At 36.7% G+C, this 23,788-nt stretch overlaps 1 protein-coding gene across 1 annotated transcript in view; it reads right to left on the reverse strand.

The window, feature by feature from the left end:
- The window catches only part of LOC104524952 (histone-lysine N-methyltransferase 2C-like), a gene marked incomplete at its 3' end in the record, with an annotated part of 92,899 nt that overhangs the window by 64,932 nt on the left and 4,179 nt on the right, over positions 1-23,788 (reverse strand). Inside the window, 2 exon segments of the mRNA XM_010167981.1 lie at positions 667-838; positions 1,506-1,668. Of these exon segments, the coding sequence (XP_010166283.1) occupies positions 667-838; positions 1,506-1,605 (272 nt within the window).

The following is a 23,788-nucleotide window of genomic DNA, read 5'->3' on the forward strand; positions in this document are numbered from 1 at the left end:
AGCAAGCAAAAGAACCCTGCAGTGCCCATCAGATTAAGTTATATGAGTACAAGTGGTGAGAGTTTTCTAAGTGAACCCTTATATTATCGCAACAATTATGTTCCATTGTCTTACTATTTCTCTGGTGTAACAATTCAATCATGGTCACTCATGTCACTTTCTTTCTCTGCTCAACTAAGCCATGTTTTGTTTTCATAATGACTCATTAACTGCCTCTGAAAGATATTGCAAAACAGAAGAGAGGGTCTAATGCAGGGGACCTACCCAGTATGTGGCAGTGCACAGCTGAAATGTCGGCTGAGTAAGAGCACAAGCTCCCAGACTGTGAAGGCACTACATTAAAATAATCTGTTAATCTGGTAAATTTCAGAAAAATCCTCCTGTGTAAAAGGAGGAAAAAGTCAGAAGGTTTTGTTGCTCTCCAGAACCTGCCAAGATAACAGTAACTCTGTGGTATAATGTGCAGGAGTTCCAGCTCAGCTCTTTTAGAAGAATGTTAACAACACAAGGGTTTTTGGTCTGTTACTGAATAGAATATCATAACAGATATATCTGAGCAAATAATCTACACTTTTTGGAAAGAAAAACAGTTAATAAAATAGATATTTTAAAATCACAGCACATCAGTCACACCATCCTTCTCCACGTCCTTTAAGTCTCACTTACTTGCAGTTCTGACAGACTTTGCAATCAGGACACTGCCAACCTGCTCTTTTTAAAGGTGTAACTTGTATGTCCAGGCACATCCCGTGGTAGTGCTGGCCACAGGTAGTACAAAAAAGTTGATCTAAGAGGTCTCCAGGGCTGTCGCACACTGCACAATTTGCTTCTTCCTTTGCTACAAAGAAATCATGTTTTCAATTATTATTTAATTCAAAATTATGAACAATTCAATGAAGCCAAGAAATTCTTAGCAGTTCTTGTGCATACAAAACTTGATCACTCTTTTGAAATTCAGATTTAATTAATATACTTAATAACTAGTCCTTTCATTTGGTTCTCAACTAATCTTCTCGTAACAGAAGTACATTCATTTTAAACCTTAATAAAGTCTTAAGAAAAGAAACAGTTTTATTCTCAAGATAAAACTGAGAGCTTTAGGATGAAGTCTTCTTTGGAACAAGTACAAAATAAAGGTCCTAACAGTTCTAAACCTATTATTTATCTGAAGTGTTTGCAATATAGTTGCTGTAACTTGAGTTAGGGCAAGTAAGCAAGCCTAGCGACTTGAACTAAACCCTGATGGAAGATGAGCCTTATGAGTAAATGCTTCCCATGTTCTGTCACTAAATGAAAAAAAAAATGGAAAAACAGAAAAATATTAACAGTCTTTAAAACAGAAGAGTATGAACTTGCATCCTTCTCATGCCTGAACACACATGAATTCTTGGGTACATGAACTGGGAAAACAGGTCTAAACAAATGCACTCTTAAGCTGATCCTACCACAGAGCAATTTTCATAAAACCTGGTACTAATCGTGTCATTTGAATACTGTGCACTTACATCTTTCAGGAGCCTGATCAATATGGTCTGGACAAAGGAGGGACAAGTTACTGAAATCCTGAAATGTGCCTGCTCCAGCAGCACAGGGGTAATGGTACATCTGGGTACATTTCTCTTCACAGCATTTGATAGTGGCTCCAAGGTGCTTACAATATGCACATCGCTGAAAAACAAACATAACAAATTGTTCAAAAACTATTTCTTCTTTTAATTTTGCAGCCAGATCTGTTCCTAGACCTCATTTCACAGACAAACACCTCGGCCAGTAGAAGGCAGTGAATACCGAGAAGGAAACTAGTGGACTATGTCTTTCAGCAGCACTCCCAGGTCTTCCCAATTCAAAATGTTTAAAGAAACCCACTCTAAATACTCTCTGATGACTGAGATTCTTCTTGTCACAGAAGAATTCTTCTTGTCTTCTTGTCTATATGTTATCTAACTTGAGCTATGCCTTCAGTAAAGAGGCTTGGAGACTTATTCTGAGTAATAAAGGCAGACCACACTATGCTGTCAATAGGTAATAACTAGAAACAACATAGTTCTGTAAGTAGTAACATAAAACTGTAGACACTGTAATCAGAAATGCAAATGGAAATTAAAGATAATGTTCTACTGAAAATCTTATTGACATTATACAGTCCTCCCTGGGATGATAATGCATTACATAACCTAGCACTTTCTTCTCATCTTTCCTTTCAAGGCTACACAAATATCACCACCAAACTTCAAGAAGTTATAAATAAGCATGATTATTATTAGAGACCATAGGCACATTTGTAAAGAAATAATTTCTCAGAAAGAACTACCCAATAACCCACCAGTTCTCTAGTCAAGAGGGACCAGATTCCATCAGCCTGCTTATAAAATATCACCCACACCTTTCTGATTCAGTTAATCAGTCTTTTTTCTTTCCTGCATTCATTACAGTCCCTGAAGCACTGTAACATGCTTTTGCACTTTCTCACCAAGGCAACAATACTTTTTAAGGCTAATGCTTAGCACATAAGATTCAGAGTACACTCAAGAAAAAACAGGTCAGTGGCTCACAGGAAGAATACATGACATACAGCAACAACTGAGTTGGGCAACTCCTGTTTTTCATAATAAAAATATAATACTAACACTGGCATGTTTGATTACTAGCTCAAGTGTCAAGTAACATCCAAGTATGAACAAACCAAACTAAAGTTACATATTGCATCTGCTTAGTTCTTACAATACAGACAATATTTATTACCATAACTCTGTGTTTCAAAGCCTGGCATGAAATTATGCATGAAATAGTGCTACTACAAGTCCACAGATACCAAAACCAGCACATATGAAAATACAAATCACAAAGCTGCCTGTGTTAACAGCTACAATGACATTTTTAAAACCAGATAAAATTACCATCTTCAGCAAAATAACCTGCCTGCACCCCAACTCACAGACAAGGGAGAGAAAAAACACAAGTTTAGGCTAAACACAACTGCAGTGTAAAAAGATAAAACACTTTGGCACAGAAATCAAAGTGGGTCACTAAGGACTGCTACTACCATGTCTGTGCTACAAAGCTTAGAGTCTAGTCTTCAGATTTGCAAGACACCTCACCTCTACCCATGTCTCTAACACCTGCTAAGAGTATGGAAAAGATATATTCTGCTACTTTACTAGCTAAAATGCAGAGGAGAGCAGGAGGGACAAGATAAGCAAACAGTTACACGGCGTTCCTGAAGCAGGTGAAGAAGACAGAAATACTAATTCAGTTCAAGGACTGCCAACAAAACCAAAGTCACACAAGAAACTCTTTAGGAAATGATATATTGGGTAAACACAGAGGATGCTGTACAAGGTAAATCCTGAACTTACACGTGGAATCATAAAAATATAGCCCAAAGCCTTCAACTTCATGAACTGCAGCTGCACATTGAAGAGCATACAGCCCACTGCACTGTTTTGTATGTGACACTCCCACAGCCTATTGAGATGGCCCAGATTACAGCCAAGGTCCAACTCTTACAGACAGGCCACACACTTTTCAGAGATACTACTGAGTAAGAAACACTATGTGATAGTGTAACTAAGAAGAATAAAATTAACCCTACCCAAGCAAAAACCAGGACACACTAGGAATGGGAACCTGGGAGGAACTAAGGTCCAAAACGTGTCCCTCAAGAAAGTATTCAACAGAAACTTTGTTATATCCCATAATTAACCCTTAGGAATTATCTAATTGGGAAAGAAAATTTTGAAAGAACTGCAAGCACTCTAAGAATCCAACATTTACTAAAAGCTGGGAATAATGGATTAAAATAGTAATATTAATGATGTTTTTAAACACCACATCTATTTTTCAAAATCACCAATCAAAAATAGTGCATAACAAATGCAAAATCGGAATTTACCTTTTTCCAAATGCTGTAAGACTAAATGACAAAATTATTAGAAAAGAACAAACTACAGGATTACTGCAAAGCCTTGAAAAATTTTGATGTTGATTTAAGGAATCATGTAAAGATGCTGGAAGAAAAATGGAAGCCCAAATTACATTTAATTGAACCCTTCAAACCCATCTGCTAAACTGCACTGGCAATGAAAAGCATTTGGCAGCTAAATAAAACACACACTTTAAAAACAATGTGGTATATATCATCTGAAGCAAATAAAAAGCACAGAATATCAACATTTGTTGAATTTATAAGAGAGATAAAGCAGACTGAGGAAACAAATGCCCAAAGGGATTTTTTTGGCAACAGCTGCTGATGAGAAGAGTTACTTCTCCAGCACTAGAAGCCAACACTTCTCTGAAACCAGGCCACGTGCTATGACCCCAGAAAAACAAGTATGCAGCTAGTACAATTAACTGACCTTCATGAAGTAAGTATGGAAGTGAACAGTAAAAGCATATTAATTAAAAAAAATAAAATTAAAAGCTTTGCTAAATAAACTCAGTAACAAATACTACTTTACTACTCCGTTGCTAAAATACGGCATCAAGACAGTTGGAGGTGGAAGGAAGGAATAAATCATATTGTCCATGACATACAAGTGGCTTAACCACACTGTATGAGGACAGCAACAGAGACAGAACAGAGTCTTCAGTTTCATCAGCATGAGCACAAAATAAAGTGTTATGTGAAGGGAGTGGAAGCTGAATCTGAGTATTCAAAGGGTAGGTATAGGAAAATGGTAAGCTGTCAAAGCAAGCTAAACACTGTTCTGTTTATGGATCAAATAATTTTACAGTTCTGTTCTACAGAAAAAAAACTTTACAAGGTGTCAGAAAGCTAGAGAGATAGTTCATCACTTATTCATAGTACAGTCAATAAAATAAACGTCACTAAGGCAGAGTCAGCAGACTGTGTTCCTACTCAAAAAGTCCTTCATTGGTTACCAACTGTCTTCTTCAGCAAGGTCCTACTGCACTTGTCCGTAGCAAGAAAGCTCTGATCCCAGCCATACTTCTGCTACTTCTTACTATTGTAATTTCCAACATTTAAAAATGTCCACACCCCCTTCTACTCGGTCCTTTTCACTTTTTTCTTTTACATCTGATTTTTTTTCATACTGACAGAAAAGGATCCCATTTTAAAAAGTAAACAGATATGCCATCTTTCAAATCTCATTTTGAAGTTCCCTTTATTCACTAATCCCATTGGATCAAATATGACATTGTCATACAAATCAGTGACAGAGGAAGAACTAGAGGAACTAGCAGAAAATGAAAGAAATCTTGATCAATTACCCTCCTCTCTTTTCTAGTTGCAGAGTAACAAAAACCACACAGAAAATTCCTGGGAAGGCAAAAACTTGTACCACCACACTAGGATCATAACTGCACCAAAATCAACTGAACTAAAAGGTTAGTTCTGCCTGCAGCTTGGAAACTCCGCTGAATGTCACTAATGCTACTGGCTTTAATGGAAATAGATGATCAAACTGTGAAATGGTGGCAAGAGAAACAGCTTACTGTTTATATCTTCCCAACCTTCCTAGAGCATTTAAAAAAAAAAATGACAAAAGATGTATTCCAACTTGACATCAACCTTCCTGCTGCTCCACACTTTGAAGTACTCCAAAACTCAGCGCCAGTTGAAATGAAGAAAAGATGTCTGTGTTTATGATGAAATAAGATTTTATCCAGACGGTACTAGAACAAATCAGAGGTCATATTTTATCATTATTTTATTGCCCTCAGAATTACTTTATGGTAGCACTGTCTCAGCAACTGGACAAGTAACAACCCTTAGGAGACAGACAATTAAAGGATAAAATATGGACTTTGAATAAATACTTAGTTGCAACCTGATTAGTGCCATAAAGTTAAATGTCAGTATTAGGTATTGCAAAATGTTTTTTAAGCAAAACAACAAAAGGCTTTCACTGATTATGAACTTATTTAGCTTTAAAAAGGTCAGTTGAGAAAACTTACGATAACAGTAAGCACTTTTATGATAGTGTACCCAAAAATGCACACAAGCCATCTGTCCTTAGTTACACAATTTAATGTATTACCTGTAAGAACAGATTTCAGACTGTTTAGCTACTGAAAACTGCTACATACAAACGTGTAACTAAGGAGAAGTTGACCTTAGCATCCTGTCATTAACAAGTCCACAAAGAAATTTTAGTATAAACAGTGATTAATTAAGTATGTTCTCTGGTAGGTCTCATAATCTTCACTGATTACTCCATGATCTAGAAAAAGCTTTATATTGCTTATAGAGACTAATTACCATTAGCACCTCTAATGTCAAATATACTCTTTTAAATACCATAAAGCATTTAAGAGCACAATGCAGTAAGATGGCAACACAGAAACAATTATTGGCTTTTGATTCAACTACTGATTAGCAAAGTTACTAAGTAACAAACATTTCCACGAGTCCTGGAAATTACTTTCTTCAAGTTTTAGTTTTGTATTAATCATGCCACAAATTTGGAAATACTTAAATTTGCAACAAGCAAGTCAATCAGGGATCAGATATTTTTGTTCCTCAATCCTTAACACATACCAAAACTGAAGAAAATAAAATTCAGATTTCTCTCTTATAACTGTAACTTTAAACTAAAGTGTTCTTCACAGAGACAGCATGTATTAAAACTTTACTATAGTGTCCATTTCATGCTCTGAGTACTGTGAAGTAAGCTTTAAAAAAAAATAAATCGCAACTGTAGAAATAAACTACCAAGTTTTGCTTCTAAAACTGTATGAAAAAAACATGGACAAGCAGAAGAGATGCAGTTTGGCCAAGCTCAACACATGACTGAGAAAGACTTGTCTTCTAATGCAGAATTCTTGTCTAGATACTCCATCTGTCCCTGATCTGCCCAGTTATCTACACAGGAGTAAGGAACAAAGGTAGGAAGTGACAATGATGAGCACTAAACACCACGATCAGTGACTCAACATATGCAATTGAGGCAGAAAGCAAAAGTCCCTTTAAGTGTGGAGATTTGGGGCTCTCTACAAGTCACCACTTTGTTCCTCCTTCCCACAAGTACCTTCATTTTTTCACCCTTATAAAAAGTTATATTAAATAAATGGTGTCGATATCAAGGCACCTAAACATCGTAACAATTCATGTTTTCCAGAGGTGTTTTTTGTAATAGTTGTGATAGGTTACTAACCTGTAAGAAGCCAGTTTGCTAACAGAGACAGTATTTTTTATTTGATACCTGAAATAGGTAGATGATAACATGGAAACATTTTGGCACACAAATCCTTCCTCTTATAATCTGAAATGTTCCCAAACCCTGTCTATTCAGAAGCTCCACAGAAGGGACTGTGTATCGAAGTTGCATTCTCCCCATCATTATATAAGCCAGTGGAATAATTGCATGCATATGATTTCCTCCACAGACTCTGCTTTTGCTGCTTTTTTCACACTTTCATGAGGAAAAGCTTTTTTCTTTTTTTTTTTTCCTATTCATCTCATCGCTTTCTACCAGATTTAGCATAATGTAAATGTTTTGAGTGAGTCTAAGATTCCCCTCAGCTAACAACCAACTATTCCCTTAATTCCCATCTAACATCCACCGTGACAGAAGGGCACACACAAGCCTGTTGTTTAGTTAGCATGTCAACAACGAGAAGGTCAGTAATGTTTAATGTAATTTAAATTGTGATTATTAGGCTTCAGCATCAGCAACTTGAGGACAAACAAGGCAAGAACAGAAATCATCAGCTTTGGTTTCAGGCTGCTTTTTGGCAGGCTCAGAAAACAGACTATTGTGTCAGTTCCATTTGATTCATGCTCAGAAAGACTTAAGAACTATGTGTAGATATTTCTTTTTGTTGGCAGAGCACAGCCTGAGCCACAAATCATTGCAGGCTTGAAAAAAAATAATTGGGGGAAACACTGCTACATGCTTGTTGTTTAATGATCTTCTCTAGGCATCTGTTACTGGTCATCACAGAAGATACTGGGATGGAGTCAACTTTCTGTCTAATCCAGCACAGCTCCTACCTTCCTAAATCACATATAAGGACTCAGAACTGTCGTACACATTCCATAGGTTATGTCTATGCTACAGACCCTCTGTAGCTGCAGCAAGGCTGGCATAATGATATTTGCAAATCCACGCAATAGAAACTCAGTGAAAGGAGAATTTACTGCTGATACAGTCACATTGTGCTTCCAAACAACACAAGGCTTGAGATGAGGACATCTGAACTTCAGGGTCTCAATTTAGTGTCTATACATGAGCCAAGTGTTTAAGCTCCCATTACACCTAATAGAGACTTAGTATTTTTATGGAGTTTACTTCATTACAAGTCAGTTGACTGAACAGTGCGTGTCCATTTTTGGGCTCCATTGACAACACCAGCTGGATCTCCATTGACTATAACTGGAATTTAATTCAACACAGCCCACAGGGAAATACATCCACACAGAGGTTTAAATTTAGATGACAGTCTTGAGCTGGAGCCTGCCCACAACATGTTGACAGAAGTTCTCTGTTGGTAACATAGCTAAGTCCACACCAAAGGTTTTGGGAGCATGGCACTGTCAATGAAGGGATGTGCATGAGAACTGCTTACAGACTTCCAGATAAATTCTGTTCTATTCATCTAAGTTTTCTGAATGATAAATAGCTGGGGTAAAATTTCACATAACACAAGCCTAAATTCTCTTAAATGCTTTTGGAATACTTAGTCAAAACTTTCCAGCCATTTCTGAGAATAGAAAAGTCAGTAAGAAAAACATTTTGCTTATCTTAAAAAGAACCTCCAATTACAAGGACTTGCAATTTGGCAGGAATTTTAGTGTGGGGGATGTAACTTTTGCCCTTACCCAGCAGATCTATCCAGATGTGTCTAAGCCTGAGAAAACTTTTTTTCTTTTTTTAATGTAAAACACTTCCAAAAGTTTGTCAGTGAAAAATCACAGAAAAATCTACTCTCATTGATCATGACTGATCCTCTCCAATTTCTAGCACAGATCAGACTACGTGTACCTTCTGCAAAGATTGCTTCAGTCTGACAAGGATTAGAGAGAGGAAGTCTGTAATAAATACTCTAAGTCCAAGCACAATAAGCCAGTGGAATGGAAAGCAGACATCCCGAAGGCCCTTGATACTACTGTCACTTAAATTGTCTGGGGAATGAGACTATCCAGTACACAGGCAGATGGACAAATAAGGGTCAAAGACAAACAGGACTAATTACACTGTGTGAATGAGACTGATGAGATTGGGAGGAGAAACCATGGACTGAGATGGAAGCCAAAGAGGGGTAGGGATGACACAGGGGACAATTAACTAAAACTAGGCACTAAAATTGGATAAAGAGCTGAGGGAACTGATGTGCTAAGACATAAGAATTGGTGAAGGAACTGATCTCCAAAGGAACCTGGGAAAAGGGAATAGAAAGGTTAAGGAGGGGGGATGCAGGAAGAATGAGGGAGAGTGGAAGTGGGTAAAATATCAACTTGAACAGAAAGTCAGAAGTCTGAGGCAACTGAAATTGGATGAAGACTACAAGGAGGAAAAATATGCTGCCCTCTGACTCCTAATGCTCTATCGCTATCACTCAGCCAGCTCAAATAACAGAGGTCTGCATGGAGCCCCCAAGGTTTTAAACCTGCAGTTTGGGAGGTCTGACAATTGCAAGGCAACAAACATACACAGATACAGATAAAGGAATCAACAGACACACATAGGCAAAACTGTAACTATGTATGTACATTAAAACACAATAAGCACTGCAGATCAAAGATGGATTTAGTGCATAAAGTAGACCTCTTAAAAGGAGTCTCTGCATTCAAGAAACCTGCTACTTCTAGGACTGAGCTTAATTTGTAGAGGGGAAAAAAAGTCTGTATTGAAAAAATGGTGGATTGCTTGGGGGAGAAAAAAACAGTTAGTTATGTCAACTGAATAATGACCTGCAAACAGTTCTAGTTTCACTTCTTTCATAGAGCTCCTTTATGATCTCGGACAGGGTGTTAAGTAAAATTTTTCTTAAGTTTTTTTAGTTCTTAATGTTACTTTGAAAAGCCTGGGGTATTTTTCCCCCTAAAAAGAGAGTCTTAATTTCTACATAGATTGTGCATTCACAACTCTGACAGAGTGAAAAAAGAACTGCAGTATTACCACAACTTTTTAAGAAAGTCTGAGTATTTTTGAAACTCTTTTGATTTGCCATTCAAATTAGTATATATTTTTAAGTTAAAAAAAAAAATAAAAATTTTTAAAAATATTCAACTTCTCTTGGGGAAAATGGGGCCCAAGATGCATAAAAAGGCCATATAAATCTGCTATTTTGAAAAAAAATTATAGACAAGTTATTCACATGTTTATTATAGTAGAAAAATAATAGAAAAACTTACGTGGAAATGAGTAATTCCTTCCTTTCACCAGTATCTGAATAGTCTACATACCTACACACTGAACGACAGTGAAAAAGTGTTATATTGAAGAGGTTTTTAGTAAGACAGCAATGTCCATCCTATGGACTGAGCTAGGCACTAGCTGTTCTGCATGTGATCATACAATTAAAGACTGCATGATCAAGCATACACACAAAGGATATTAACTGTGTGCAAAGGATATCAATTATGGGCAGATAACCTGTCTTCTGGCACATCCTAACTTTGTGTGTTTGATTTTATAGTCTTAATAATGCGTTCTTCCAAGAAAAATTTTGTAGATATATTAAGTTGGTTTAACAGAAAGTTTATGTCAGCAAAAGTCACTATATATACTCAATGCTCTGCCTAATTTACAAGGCAAGAGTAGAGATGGGGTGACAAGGAACTCTGGATTATGTACAGACATAAAAAAAAAAATACAAGAATTTCCTGCCTTTAATACCTTCCTCATTAGTGAGCACCTCCTTAGTATTCCTTCCCCACTGACTGCAATCAGTACCTTATTGTTCATAATTCCTATTTCCTTGGCTGTTCCTAAATTGCACTCTCCAAATGGCAGAGAGTCATCGTAAACAAAATCCTACATCTTCAGTTCACTAATTTTTGTAAATTGAGCTCAAATAAAGCAATTAGATGGCATACTTTGAAACTACCAGCTTGAAACATTAATATAATTTCTTTTCTAATAAAAGCTTCACATGTTTTATCTGGCTGGGGCTTTTAGGTTTTTTTCAGTTTGACTAAATTAGTTGCTTACACATTTTTCTCCAATTCCTCCTCCCAAAACATGGTATCCCTAAACATTATGCATCTTTTTTTTTAATTCACTAGCTACTGAAATAAACAAATAAGCCCCTTGTCTTTCCATCCTATTCCATCACTGACATTCCTTGGGCAAGCATTGTGAAGCGCAGCATCTTGACCTACAATTTAAAACCCTGAAATTACAAACATTTAGCAGGTAATTCAACTGTTGTACCTGGGTCCAGGAGGGGCTGATAAGAAGGGGCTGTTTGTTTCGTTTTGCAGCATGCTGCCTCAGTAGCTTGTGAAGAAAAAAGCTGCCAAATTTTGTAATGAATTCCACAGAACATTAAGTCTGATGCTTAGCAGAAGCCATAACTGTTAAGTAAATGATATCCTTTTGATGAATACCCTTATTTGAAAACAACATTGATTCTTCTAACCCTTTAGCAGTGTCCCAAAACAGATGTGCACAACTGCAAATTCTGTTTGCTTTCAGGTTTACGAAGTGTGATGACATTTTTACAATCATGCTTGAGCCCTTTTACCCAGGAGTAAAATAAAATACAATAATTCTTCACCATCTGTTTGTTAATTTTGCATTCATTTAACTTTGCATTTTAAACTAATAATAATTTTCTTATAATATAGTTTGTTCCATCAGTAGAAATTACAGCTGTTCAATTAAAAAAAGAATGGTTTATAACAGTATATAGTTTTCCTCTAAATACTTCCATTGCTCTTAATTATGGAGATATTAGTGCCATCAAATGGAAAAAACCAGGAAATAGTATTATGCTTTGTATGTCACAGATTCCCTTAGTAAATGTACATATTTACTTCTGTCCCAGCACCAATTCCCACCTGGCCTCTTTCACATTAAAAATCCTTTTCTCCACAAGAAGATTCTGTGTGGTTTTTAATGTTGCTATGTATAACAGGCTTCTTACACTCTTGAAGAAGTAAGGAATAACTAGATGGAGCTTCTGTTTCCTCTGTAGCACACAGTCAAACGAAGCACAGTCCTATTTCTTCATAATGCTTTGCCTTTATCTCTAGTGGCAGGCCAATGAGGTTTTGATATTGTGATTCTTATCTGGTTACAGCTAAACTAGGACTAGAATAACTAAGAGCTTTTTCTCACAATGTTTACAGTAAAATGGGAAAATCACATTCCTTTATCAAAAGTAAAAACCATATTGAAATAATATTAATAATACATCAGAATTAGCGAAGGGGAAATAATTTGGGTCAAAGAAAGATTTGGGTCTGGAGAAAGAGCAGGAGCCAGCCTGGGATTCCGAGAGTCACATTCCAGATTCTGCCTTACGCTCTGGACAGCGCGTTTTCCTGCTGCTCCACACAGACTAGGCTGTGAGTCCTCAGTGAGGTTACAAGCCCTAAACACAGACTGTCCACATGCTAACACAGTGGAAAGTTTAGTTCATTGTCGTTCCTAGGCTTAATAATCATGATTATCTACAAATCAACTCTTCAAGAGACACAGGCTGCTCAGCTAATTCATGTGAGAGGTCCAGCAGTATTAGAGAGACTGTTCAGACAGTTAAAACAATCAAGATTCAATCACTGTTTTCTAAAACCGATTTTATCTGAGGGCACAGAAATCTTAGCATCAGATGAACATCGTAATTCTGCGGCAGTGTTAAGATAACGATGCTGTCACAGCACGAGGATGAACACTTTACTAAAAATACCCATAAGAGAGATGGTTTACCCAAGAGATGGTTTACCACAAAATAGATTTATTTCAATTAAAGGAGTTTAGTGAAGGCTGAAAAACACTGAACTGGTGCACTCACCTACAGAAATGAACTTCCAGAAGTACCAAACAGAATAGGCTCACATAAAATGAAGACTGGAAATACAACTATACGTTACCGTGATGCTTAGCTTCTAGTCTTAGCAGCATCTTGAGTATTCTGACCTTTTAGTTTCTCAGATGAGTAAGCACTGCTGCCAGGTCCGACCTTTACTGGGGGATTTATCCATCACAACATTTTATGTCTGACAGAAAGCAAACGTTCTAGAGGTGCCCAAGGCACATTCTGATGCGATGGATGCAGAACGGTAACAATCTTCCCAATTCCCAACAATTCACCATCTATTTCAAGTTACTCTCATTAAAAAAACTCACCTGGTATGACATTTAGAAAACCTGAAACTCTTACCTATTCAACATAATCAAATCCATTTACATTTTGGAAAATGAACATTTTCCTCACAAAGCTCAAAGAATGATGATAGCAACTGAACTGTCATCTTCATTATTTCTCTAAAAGTCTCTATTTGCTTTTAAAGGTTTATGATTTGTCAACATATCTCCCTGGAAATACCATACAATATAACATACAAATAACACCTAATATTGCCATAACAACCTGCTGTAACTGAAAGGAAAAAAAAACCAACAAATCAGTATTTCTTGGAGATCTGACAGCAATTTATTTCGATCCAGATTGACTATTTACTCTGCAGAATCTGCCATTCTTCCCAGTTCTTTGCAGGCCAATGTCATACAGAAGCAGAGTGGGGGAAATTTTTTTAAATAGAAGGAAATATTATTTTATGAATTAAACATTGGAAGTGAGAAGGCTAGATGTGGAAATACTTGCAGTATTATAAAAAAACCTATCAAGACTGCAGATTGAATACATGTATTCTCATTGTATCTGAAGTGAGATCATGTCACAGCAATGTATTTAGGGTGTATTAAGTTGTTTTACCAATGTTAGATGCTTCAGGAAGCAAATATTTATTTATTTATTTCATAATGGCTACTTTTCCCTCCAGATGTACTGAAGAGGAAAAATGACATCTTTGAAGGAATATATTAATATTACTGAAGAAAAAATACACCAGTAAAAAAGCTTATGGGAAGTGTTGATTTGAGAGCATGCCAGTTCATCAGTTTTTCAATTAATATTATTAAATAGTATTCTTATTATTAATATTAATCATGACTACAATCCATGGAGCACCTATAAGTTCATTATTGGCAGCAGATCTACCACTGTCTGCTTAGTTTTTATTCCCAGGTCAGATCTGCAGAATGGAGAGGATAATTATATAAATGAAAATATACAATATTAATTATTCCACATAAAGAGATGACTATCAATAGTAGCCTAGATCACTAGAAAAAAAAAAATAGCTTTAATGTAAAGTAATGTCTGTATTTCTCACTGACTTACACACGAAGGGCAGTTGGTCCACATTTGTGAAGATTCGTAAGATGCGTCTCTCATGCGTGATTTGTTCCATGTTATTACAAAAACACTCAAGGACACCTGCATTAATGGCACTGCTTCATACTGATGCCTGCAATATTTATGCTCAATCGGCAACTCTGGGACAGAACTTACACTAATGGAAGTCAATAACAAAATCATTAGGGAGTTCAAAACTATTTTTTGCTAATGGTTTGATTTTGCAAGCTGCTGAGTACATCAGTCTCAGAAGTAGTTTTTAGGCTACTGCTTAAAAGCAAACTGATGTCAATAGAATAATGTGAGTACTCCTGACTTTTAAATTAAAATATGTTTGTATGATTTGAGGATGAGTGAAAACCCCAAATGAAAACCCATAATATCATTTATATTAGCAGGAAAAATATTACCCAGACTCTTTTGATTGGAATAATCAAAACCACTTTATAAGTCTAATTTCATTAAAGAGTCTGAACTTTAAAGTTCTCATTCAAAAAAAATGCATGTGAGCCACATCCATGAAGAGACGTGCTTAAATAATAGACTATTTAAAAGGAAAACTGCTACAAAACCAAGATTAAAGTCACTTGTCTAACACTAACCAAACAATGCTATAGCTCTGCAAATATGCCTACAACTTGTCCCACAGGGGTATTTTTTCCTTTTATACATGTGCTATCTCTTAAAGAGCAAGTTTCTGAAGGCAAGGAAGGTGCTTTTTTATTACTATAATGCTCAAAGCATAACAAGGACCCATCCTTGACTAAAACTAACCAATATTAACTACAAAAGGCTGATTAGTCTTTTCTCATAAATGTAACCATCACATGAAGGCAAAATTAGACCCTTAAGCACTAACATTAAAAAACCTGACAAATAGATGCATAGAAAATATTTAAATAAGAAGCAGCCACGAGTGAGGTGGTGGTAAGGTAGGAAAATGAGGGTGTGATTCAAATACCTGCAAAAGCGAGGAGATAGGTGGTACTGCCATGCTTCCCTTGCGTAAGTTTCTAAGCTTACTGTTGGCATGCTTGTTAAGAGATGGGTAAGGTTTCCTGCCTTTTTAAAATATATATAGAGCTCCATTCTTCTTATTTGCTGAAAACATTAACGGGATAATAATTTAAATAGATTTGTAAATATTTCATAGACTTTTAAAAGAACACGTCATTATTTCCTTGTTCCACATTCAGAATTTGGGGGTATTCTATTGTCATTTTCTTTCTTTTGTAGACCTTGAAGGACTATGCTACTGCTGCTGAGCACACAAAGACGGGAGAACAGGAGAGCCTAACTATCCATATTCTCATGTTCTACAACAAAGCACCAAAATGGGTCAGTCCCACCAGCAAACTGAAGTACCAGCTGAGGAAGAAGGTACAATCTTGATTTAGGAGACAGTGTGATTTTCTTTTAGTGGGCTCTCTTCACTCTTCACAGATCAGGTTCTCCCTGTTTTTAACACATAAGCCCCAAAATAACAGTACAGATAGATTATAAAATCTGAAATGAAATGCCCCTCAACATGAACAAGTGTGTTACTGCCTTAATACTTAGAGTTACGTTTAAGAAAGACACCCAGGGGGCGGGGAGAAGAAGTTCTTTGGGTGTCTTAAGAAAAAAGTGTTTCCTACTCAAGTCATGCAAAAAGGAAGAAAAGATCTTTGTGAAACACACTTCACCAGTTTGGAACACACACTAAACAATTTCACTTCAGAGCGTTCCGTAAATTATTTCAGTGAATGTTACTGAATAAAGGAAACCTGCACTGGAAATTCCTTCAGGAACATAGACCCTTTCATGTTTCTCAGCTAGGCTTTTCTGCTTTCATTTCTGGGCTATTGCTGCTTCTCTTTCAGCCTCTCTCTGTGCCCCTAGTCCATTTAGTCTGCTTCCTACACCTCACAGACTGCCCTTAGCATCTGCAACGCCTATCGCCTACTCAGCATCAAAACCCTCTCAGAAACATCTTCATAGCAACAAATCTCTCTCCCCCGATTCTAGTACCCACCTATTCGACATCCAGATTTCAAAAAAGGTCCATTTTTCAAAGCATTCATCTTTGAAAAAACCCACAGACTGAAAACTCTAAGGCTGATTCCGCTTTCCAACTTCAGAGCCCAGGGAGTGCTCACAGGGCGCGCTCCCACAGAACGGCCTCCTGGCACCATGGCAGTGGGAGAGGAGAAGGAATAGGTGAGGCTGAAAAATCCAACACTTTCCTTCAGGTGAAGCCATATGAACCATCTTAAGGAAAGACCTCTTGTGCTACATAAGTAACCCAAGTCTTTCCCTTCCTTATTTGCTACTGTGTTGCAGAAATGCAGTTATTATGGGAAAGATCATTTAGGTAGATTTGCCTTCCAGAAATGACATTGTGCTTCTGTGCAGGTCTAAAAAATTGCAGGGGGAACCAGGCAATGAAGTCAGAGACATCGTGTTCATGCACTGGGAAAAACTTACTGCATGAGGTTTATGAAAAGTCCTCTCTTACTCTGAATGAAGTTCATTACTTAAACCTAAAATGTATTTATTAAATTACATGCACTAGTCATTATCCCTCTGCAACAGCTGGCAGGGAGTTGAGCTCTAGCACTTATTTCTTACAGACCACAGAAGGAACAAGACACAGCTTCACTCTACTCTGTGAGTTATAACGTGTGCTGACAACACTACTTGCTATGCAGACAAATCCACGGTATTTTTTTTTTCTCCATTTACTTGGAAACAAAAAGGTAAGGATACAAACACAGCTGTTATTTCACAGAAGGCTCAAGACAAAGCAAACCAAAAGAAAAATCTCAAAAAAAAAGTTAGTTTTAAAATGTACATCTTTTCTTCTGCTTTACCTGAGAAGACAAACGCTCCTCCAAACTGTGGTTCATAAACTGATGCCTGCCTTCCTCTTGTAAACAGGAGATATAAAAATTAACAATAGCTAAACTGGTCTCACATTATCATGTGCGTGCTCCCTTCTCTAATCAACAGGTCAGAATCATGACAATCAGGTTCTGAAGCAAGGAACTACTATAAAGATGGAAAAGTCACGTTCAAGTATCTGCACTTGTTACGAATCAAACTCCCAAAACAAGTACCCAGAAAAAGCTCTAAATCAAACGCTTTGCCAACGTTTGGTACATTGATACTCTACTGTACATGAGCACATAAACAGGACAATGTGTACGTCTCTCAAGAAAGGAACATCATCTTTTTCTTGATATGGTAATTAAAAATAAGTGCTAAATTGGGAATGTGTCATATAGCCTTGAAATAAATATTCCTTCATATTTATAATAGACTTTTCCACTCCTAAAATTCCAAAGACCTTAACACGCTGAAGCACAGTACTAGCTTTACTGGAATGTTAACAATAAATATGTTAAAATATGGGAAAATACTCAAAATGAAAAATTACTTATTTCTTTAAAATTAGATTTTGGACAGGCACAAAGTCAGATAGCCTAATAATTATCAGATTATTTTTGAAACAAGTTTTCCATTAAATAGTATCAGTTTAATACTGTATCCTTCTGTCTTCCTTGTATTTTTTCACTGGCTGGCTGGTTTGAAAAGTTACTTAACAATAATAGCATATCTCACATCCCATAGTAGAAATCTGAAATATTAATCCATCTAACAACTGGTGGAGAAAGAAAAAACAGATCAGCTATTCATTCAACAAACCACAGTTAGACCATCTCAATCAATACTTCTAAACAATCTCTCCTTCAGTAACTTCTGCAGACTTACTGGAAAACCAAATTATTCATGAGCGAGCAACAATTGCATCAGAAACAGAAGGAAAATAAATGAAGTTTCCTTTCTCAATAAGTGGAAAATTCAAAATAAAAATCTATTTCAGACCCCTTCTTTCATCAAAAGTCTTTAGACCTTACATTAGCCACATTTCTTCCACATGCTTCTCCCTCACACTTTATGATCATTCTACTCAGACAGACCACTCTATTTCACAGCAATTCTTTAAAACTCTTAAACACGTCACTGAAGATTCACATCCAAGTGTGGAATCTAATTAGATCCCAAGGTATCCATACTTTACACACCAAAATAATCACAAAAAATATTAGAAGCAGAAAAGCACAGAGTTCTTGATTCACCTTTACTCAGTTTTAACTATTACTTCATTTGCTTATATACTAGCAGGGATATAGAAAAATGTATTTTATTCTTGTACTGGAAAATGGGAAAATTGGATCTTGAAAGTTGAGTCCTAAACTCCATAGTTTTAAAGGAGTGTTTTGATAGGGAACAAATATCTGTAAGAACTGTAGTTTCATTTTTCTGTTCTTTGTTTCACTACAGAAGAAAAAACAGAATGCACAAAATCCCACCTGATAATTTGAAAAAAAAAAAAAAAAATTGTAATAATTTGGGAAAAGTGACTACAGGGTTTAAAAACAACCACTAGGCAAAAAAGCTAGGGGTTGCTGTATATTAAATTACACTTTGTTTGCTTTGGCTCCTAGAGTCAGATTACAGGTGAGCAGAAAACAGGAATGGGTGAATTTTTCAATAATCCTAGTAATTTCAAATGTCAGCCTTCTTCCTTCTCCTTATCTGCTTGTTCTCACTTCTTCCCTGTGCCTGGTTCCTCTGTTTTGATGTATGCTTTTCAAAGCACCTGCTACAGGAAAACGACTTCAAATGAACAACAGTATGTCATGTTAAAGCTTAGTTTGGTTCAAATGGAAGAATAATCATTGTCCACACAACAATATTAATGAGAATTGAGTTTAACCTTACTAAGCAGGCAAATATCTGTTCTGAAATTGCTGGACCAGCAAAAAACTGAACACACATACAGGTCTCATGGCAGCTCTTAAACCTGAACAGATTTACCAAAGCTGTACTGACACCATTTATGGTGTACAAAGGTACTCCAGAAGAATTACATGTAGGAAACCAAAACCAACTGTGAGAATTTTAAGATACCACAGTTGCTTCGCAGAACTTGGAAAATGCAGTTATAAAACAACTGACACAGTGTTTCTGATGTCATTAACAAGCTGTAAGAACAGTCTGATTCACATTCTCCAGGATACAAATTATGACTTTAGGTGACCAAAATCCAAACCATTCTGAAACAAGAACACAGGAGGTTCCACTTAAACTTGAGAAAAAACTACTTTACAGTGAGGGTGACAGAGCCCTGGGACAGGCTGCCCAGGGAGGGTGTGGAGTCTCCTTCTCTGGAGACATTCAAGACCTGCCTGGACGCCTTCCTGTGTGATCTCATTTAGGTTCCTGCTCTGGCAGGGGGATTGGACTGGATGATCTTTCGAGGTCCCTTCCAATCCCCAACATTCTGTGATTCTGTGATTCTGTGTAATTCATTGAAGATCATTTACAGTGTTGAAACGTTACCAAAGCTGTACCCTTAGTTACTGTGTCTTTCCTTGAAGTACAAAAGCTTATCATCAGCAGCAGGGAAATGGCTAAAAATCTCTAGAGAAACTACAGAATAACAAGAGGGAAATTAATGGAAAACTGAAATACCTCATGGCCCCCATTGGTTATTTTAGAAATACTGTTACAGTATTTCCAAAACATGCTCCAAACTGAATGAAAACACTAAACTGACCAAAAGTATATGGAAGTATCTTCTTGATGAGACCCATGTCTCTATTCCTTTAGTCTTTCTCTAGCATTTTCTGTGCTAGAGTTTTTCAAAGAGACAGTAATCCACAAAAAAAAAAAAAAAAAAAAAAAGTTATTTTGGAATAATACTTCCTCCAGGACCTCCTTCCCCACTTGCAAGACAAAAGCAACTAAAGGAAAAAAAAAAAAAGACTTGGTAAAGTAAAATCAGAAGCCACTCCAGTAGAGCAGCCAGGTAGTCACTCCCAAGCTGCAGTGAAGGGAGATGAAGAGAAGCCAAATGCCCTGTGCGTGCATAAGTACCATAAAATAATCAAGAGTTGGGAGAGGAACTTCTGAATACCAGAGCTGCTAATTTAGTGTCACATTACAAAGCTTCTCCTTGAAAAATGGACAAATACAGAGGACTCTGCCCAGAAATGGTATAAATTATGATAGATGATGTTCTTTATTAATTTTTCCCTGCCTTTAAGAATTACTAGTTCTTCCAATAATGAAAAAGGAAGAAGGGAGCTTTTAGACATTGCTACATGCTCTGTTCACCTCGGTTGAGACATGTATGAAGCCAACGCTGTCCCTATGTTCAGGATTCTGTCATCTAAATAATTTTTCAGATACAATTTTTATGTTGACAAAAAGTAAAACTAGATGAAAAATTGCTACAGCTAAATCCTCCACAGTGTATGAAGTTAACAGTATATTAAAATGTTGATGCTTATCTTTACACACAAGGAACAACAAAAGAAGGATCAATTTAGCCAAATCAGTTTTCAGCTTAAAGCAGCACAAGTAAACATACCCACAAACCACTAAAAACATGGGCAAGTCTCAACACGATGAGAGGTGTACTAAGCCTAAGGGGTGAAGATACATTCAAAATATGGATAAGCACTTTAAAGAAAAATTATAAACATTTTAAATCTCTCCCAACTTTTCCCTCAATTTATTCCTTTATGGTCTAGTTTGGTAAACATACTAGAATCAAGTCTTGGGCAAAGAATTAAAAACAGTAGATGGAAAGGGCTTTAAGAAACAATTTGAGTGAGATATTTAATATGCAAGCCTTGTAACATTACCCCGACTTGGAAACATCTACAAACAGCACAATCTCCTGCTTCTGGTGACAGAATTCAAGGGAAGCTGCCTTAAAAAAAAATTTCAAGATTGTGTTACCATGTGAAAAGGGCTTACAGGAGAGAGGAGCGCCAAAACAGCAGATCGTTTCGAGTTTGGAAGGAGGTGAGATACTATTGATTAGTTTGTCTCTATGCAAAGCAACAACTCCTCCAGTTCTCAGCAGCGATAACATGCCAAACACAGCCTGCAGAAACTCAGTGGGAGCTGAAAACAGCTGCCTTGTACAGACAGAGGAAAGATACTGCCCTGATTAACAAAAAAAAAATGAACGGGTGAGAGAAGACGACGGCAATTTTTCAGCTGTCTGGCTGCAAGAGTCTTGGTCCTGAAGAAACACTTGACTATCACTGGAAAAATGAAAGTTCTGAAGTAGATAGATATGCAAAGAGTTATATCAAATTCCAAAGCAACCAGAAATCCACATTTTATAAAATGGAAACAGAGTAATACAGCATTTTCAAATAACTGCTTTAGACACTTCATTACTATCGTGTTTCCCCTGGCCAGTCTATAAGCAGATAGGAACCTCCTTCTTGCTTTCACCAGTACCATTTTCTTTGACTTTTACTGTCCTTGACAAATTCTCCCAGACTTCTAAACTGCTTTCTACCTCTTATCAGAAGAGTAAGCTGGCTGGGAAAGTCACCATTGCGTTCCTTTCTTGCACAGTTTGTTCAAAAGTGGTTCAAACACATCACCTACTGAGTCTTCCTTAAATTCACTTCTTGAATTGAGCTACTTATATATTGGGGAGAAAAATCTTACTTGGGACTTTGTAGCAAACAGAAGAGCTATGGCTAGACAACGTAAGGCAGATAAGTAGTAACCTTCATTGTTTCCTCAGCTGACTTTAAAGAAACAGCCACCTACTCAATATATGTAAAATAAACAAGGAAATTATAAAGCTGTATTTAAAAATACCTGAAAATATTTCAGAAACCACTCTTGTTAAACACTGAACAGATGCAAGCCCTAAAGGCCTCCATTTTAAATGGTAATGCCAGTAAGTTCTCCCATCCAAATATTAAAAAGCAGCATAGTTAAGAAAGCATAAGGCTGAAGCCAGACATACAAGAAAAAGCAGAAAACTCTGCTTGTCCATGTCTATCACTTTTTTTCAGCAAAAATTCTGATTTCTGTTCATTATCCTTTGCTTAGTTTATTTTACTAAGCATCCATTTCATAACACCTTTGCATCTTACCACAGATAGCTGTAGAAACACCTTACTGATAAAAGTCTACTTTCATAAACCAAACAACACACCAGATTCTTTACTCTAGTAACTCTAAGGTAACGAGTAAAGCACTTATGAATTTTAAGAAAATTTAGGGTTGTTTTGGATCAAGCAAATCACTGGAAGTTTTCACTCCCCCTGTCCATATTCCAAAGAGTTCTTTTCTTTCAAAGCTTGAAACAAAATCCCATGAAAACCTATTAAAGTAGCAGGGGAAGGAACTGCCATGTCTGGGTGTTCAGGTTCTTTAACTCACATATTGTACAAGCTCCAGAGATAAATAGGTGAATTCTGAAGAGTCATCTTGAGAAAAGTTCTAAGGCTGTGCTTGGCATCCAGATCACCAGTTCTTCCTTCTGACTTTTTAAACTTAGAAAGCTGTTCTGAGAAAATCCATGACTCTCACTTGCTGAGATAAGCAAGATGAGCAATGAGATGAAACGAGTCACCTATACCACCCATAAGGGTTGGAGCACATCTACTACCATAAACTTAACTGTATTTCCAGCTTTTATTTGTCAGTTGTTATAAAACAACATGACGGACAAGATTTCAAAGACCTCACATGTATAGATGTATGTACGTGCACTTATTAAGAGAGGCAAAACCAAGACTTTGAAAGTTAAAGAAGTCACCTGTGTCTAGACACAAATACATGTAACAAATTGGTCAGATGTCTCACTAAATAAATTGCCAGGCCTTCAAAATGAGTGAATCAAAAGAGCTGAAGAAGAAAGACACGCTAAGCAGGGTATTTTGTGAAACATGCACAGATGCTGAGATCTCTGTAGTATTCTATTTTAAAACTTCAGCAAACATGGGCCAAGAAGAAAACCAAAATTAATTAACATACATACTTGGGAATAGGTCAATGAAATAAATACAACCACACAAGCTTTATTAATGCAATCACAAGTTCAGTGAAGCCAACTGGACATCTCAACTGGTAAACAGAGTAACAAGAAACATTGTCATATCCAGTTAAAACTGATTTGCAAACAATAGGCAGCCTAACTAATGAGAAACATGAACCTAACTTAAAAATTAAAGAGACCCTCAAGGTAAGAACAGCTCCAAAATGCTCTCCACAAATTGAGAGACCCAAACCAACGGACTACACTATCAAGAAAAAGTTTGTTACGTGTCAAAAATTAATCTGCACACGGTCATCAGAAAAAGAAAACGTACTTTCCCAGCTAAGGAAAGATGTCAATGCTGCAAACCACATCAGAAACCCATGGCATGCCAGAGGGACTTCCAAGAAAACAGAAATCCCCAACCAAGCAAACAGCAACAACAAAAAAACCCCAAAGCAAAGTTGGTGGCAAGTAGAGGAAATAGTATACAGCTTGTTTTTATTTAAACTATTTTGCTGCATGCCCTGAGCACATACTTGGATCTGCATTGCCAACAGTGTTCAGAACATTTAAACAGAAACTCTACTTTCAAAATGCAGTAAC

This window comes from Antrostomus carolinensis, unplaced genomic scaffold, assembly GCF_000700745.2.
Source record: "Antrostomus carolinensis isolate BGI_N321 unplaced genomic scaffold, ASM70074v2 scaffold1635, whole genome shotgun sequence".
Lineage (NCBI taxonomy): Eukaryota > Metazoa > Chordata > Aves > Caprimulgiformes > Caprimulgidae > Antrostomus > Antrostomus carolinensis.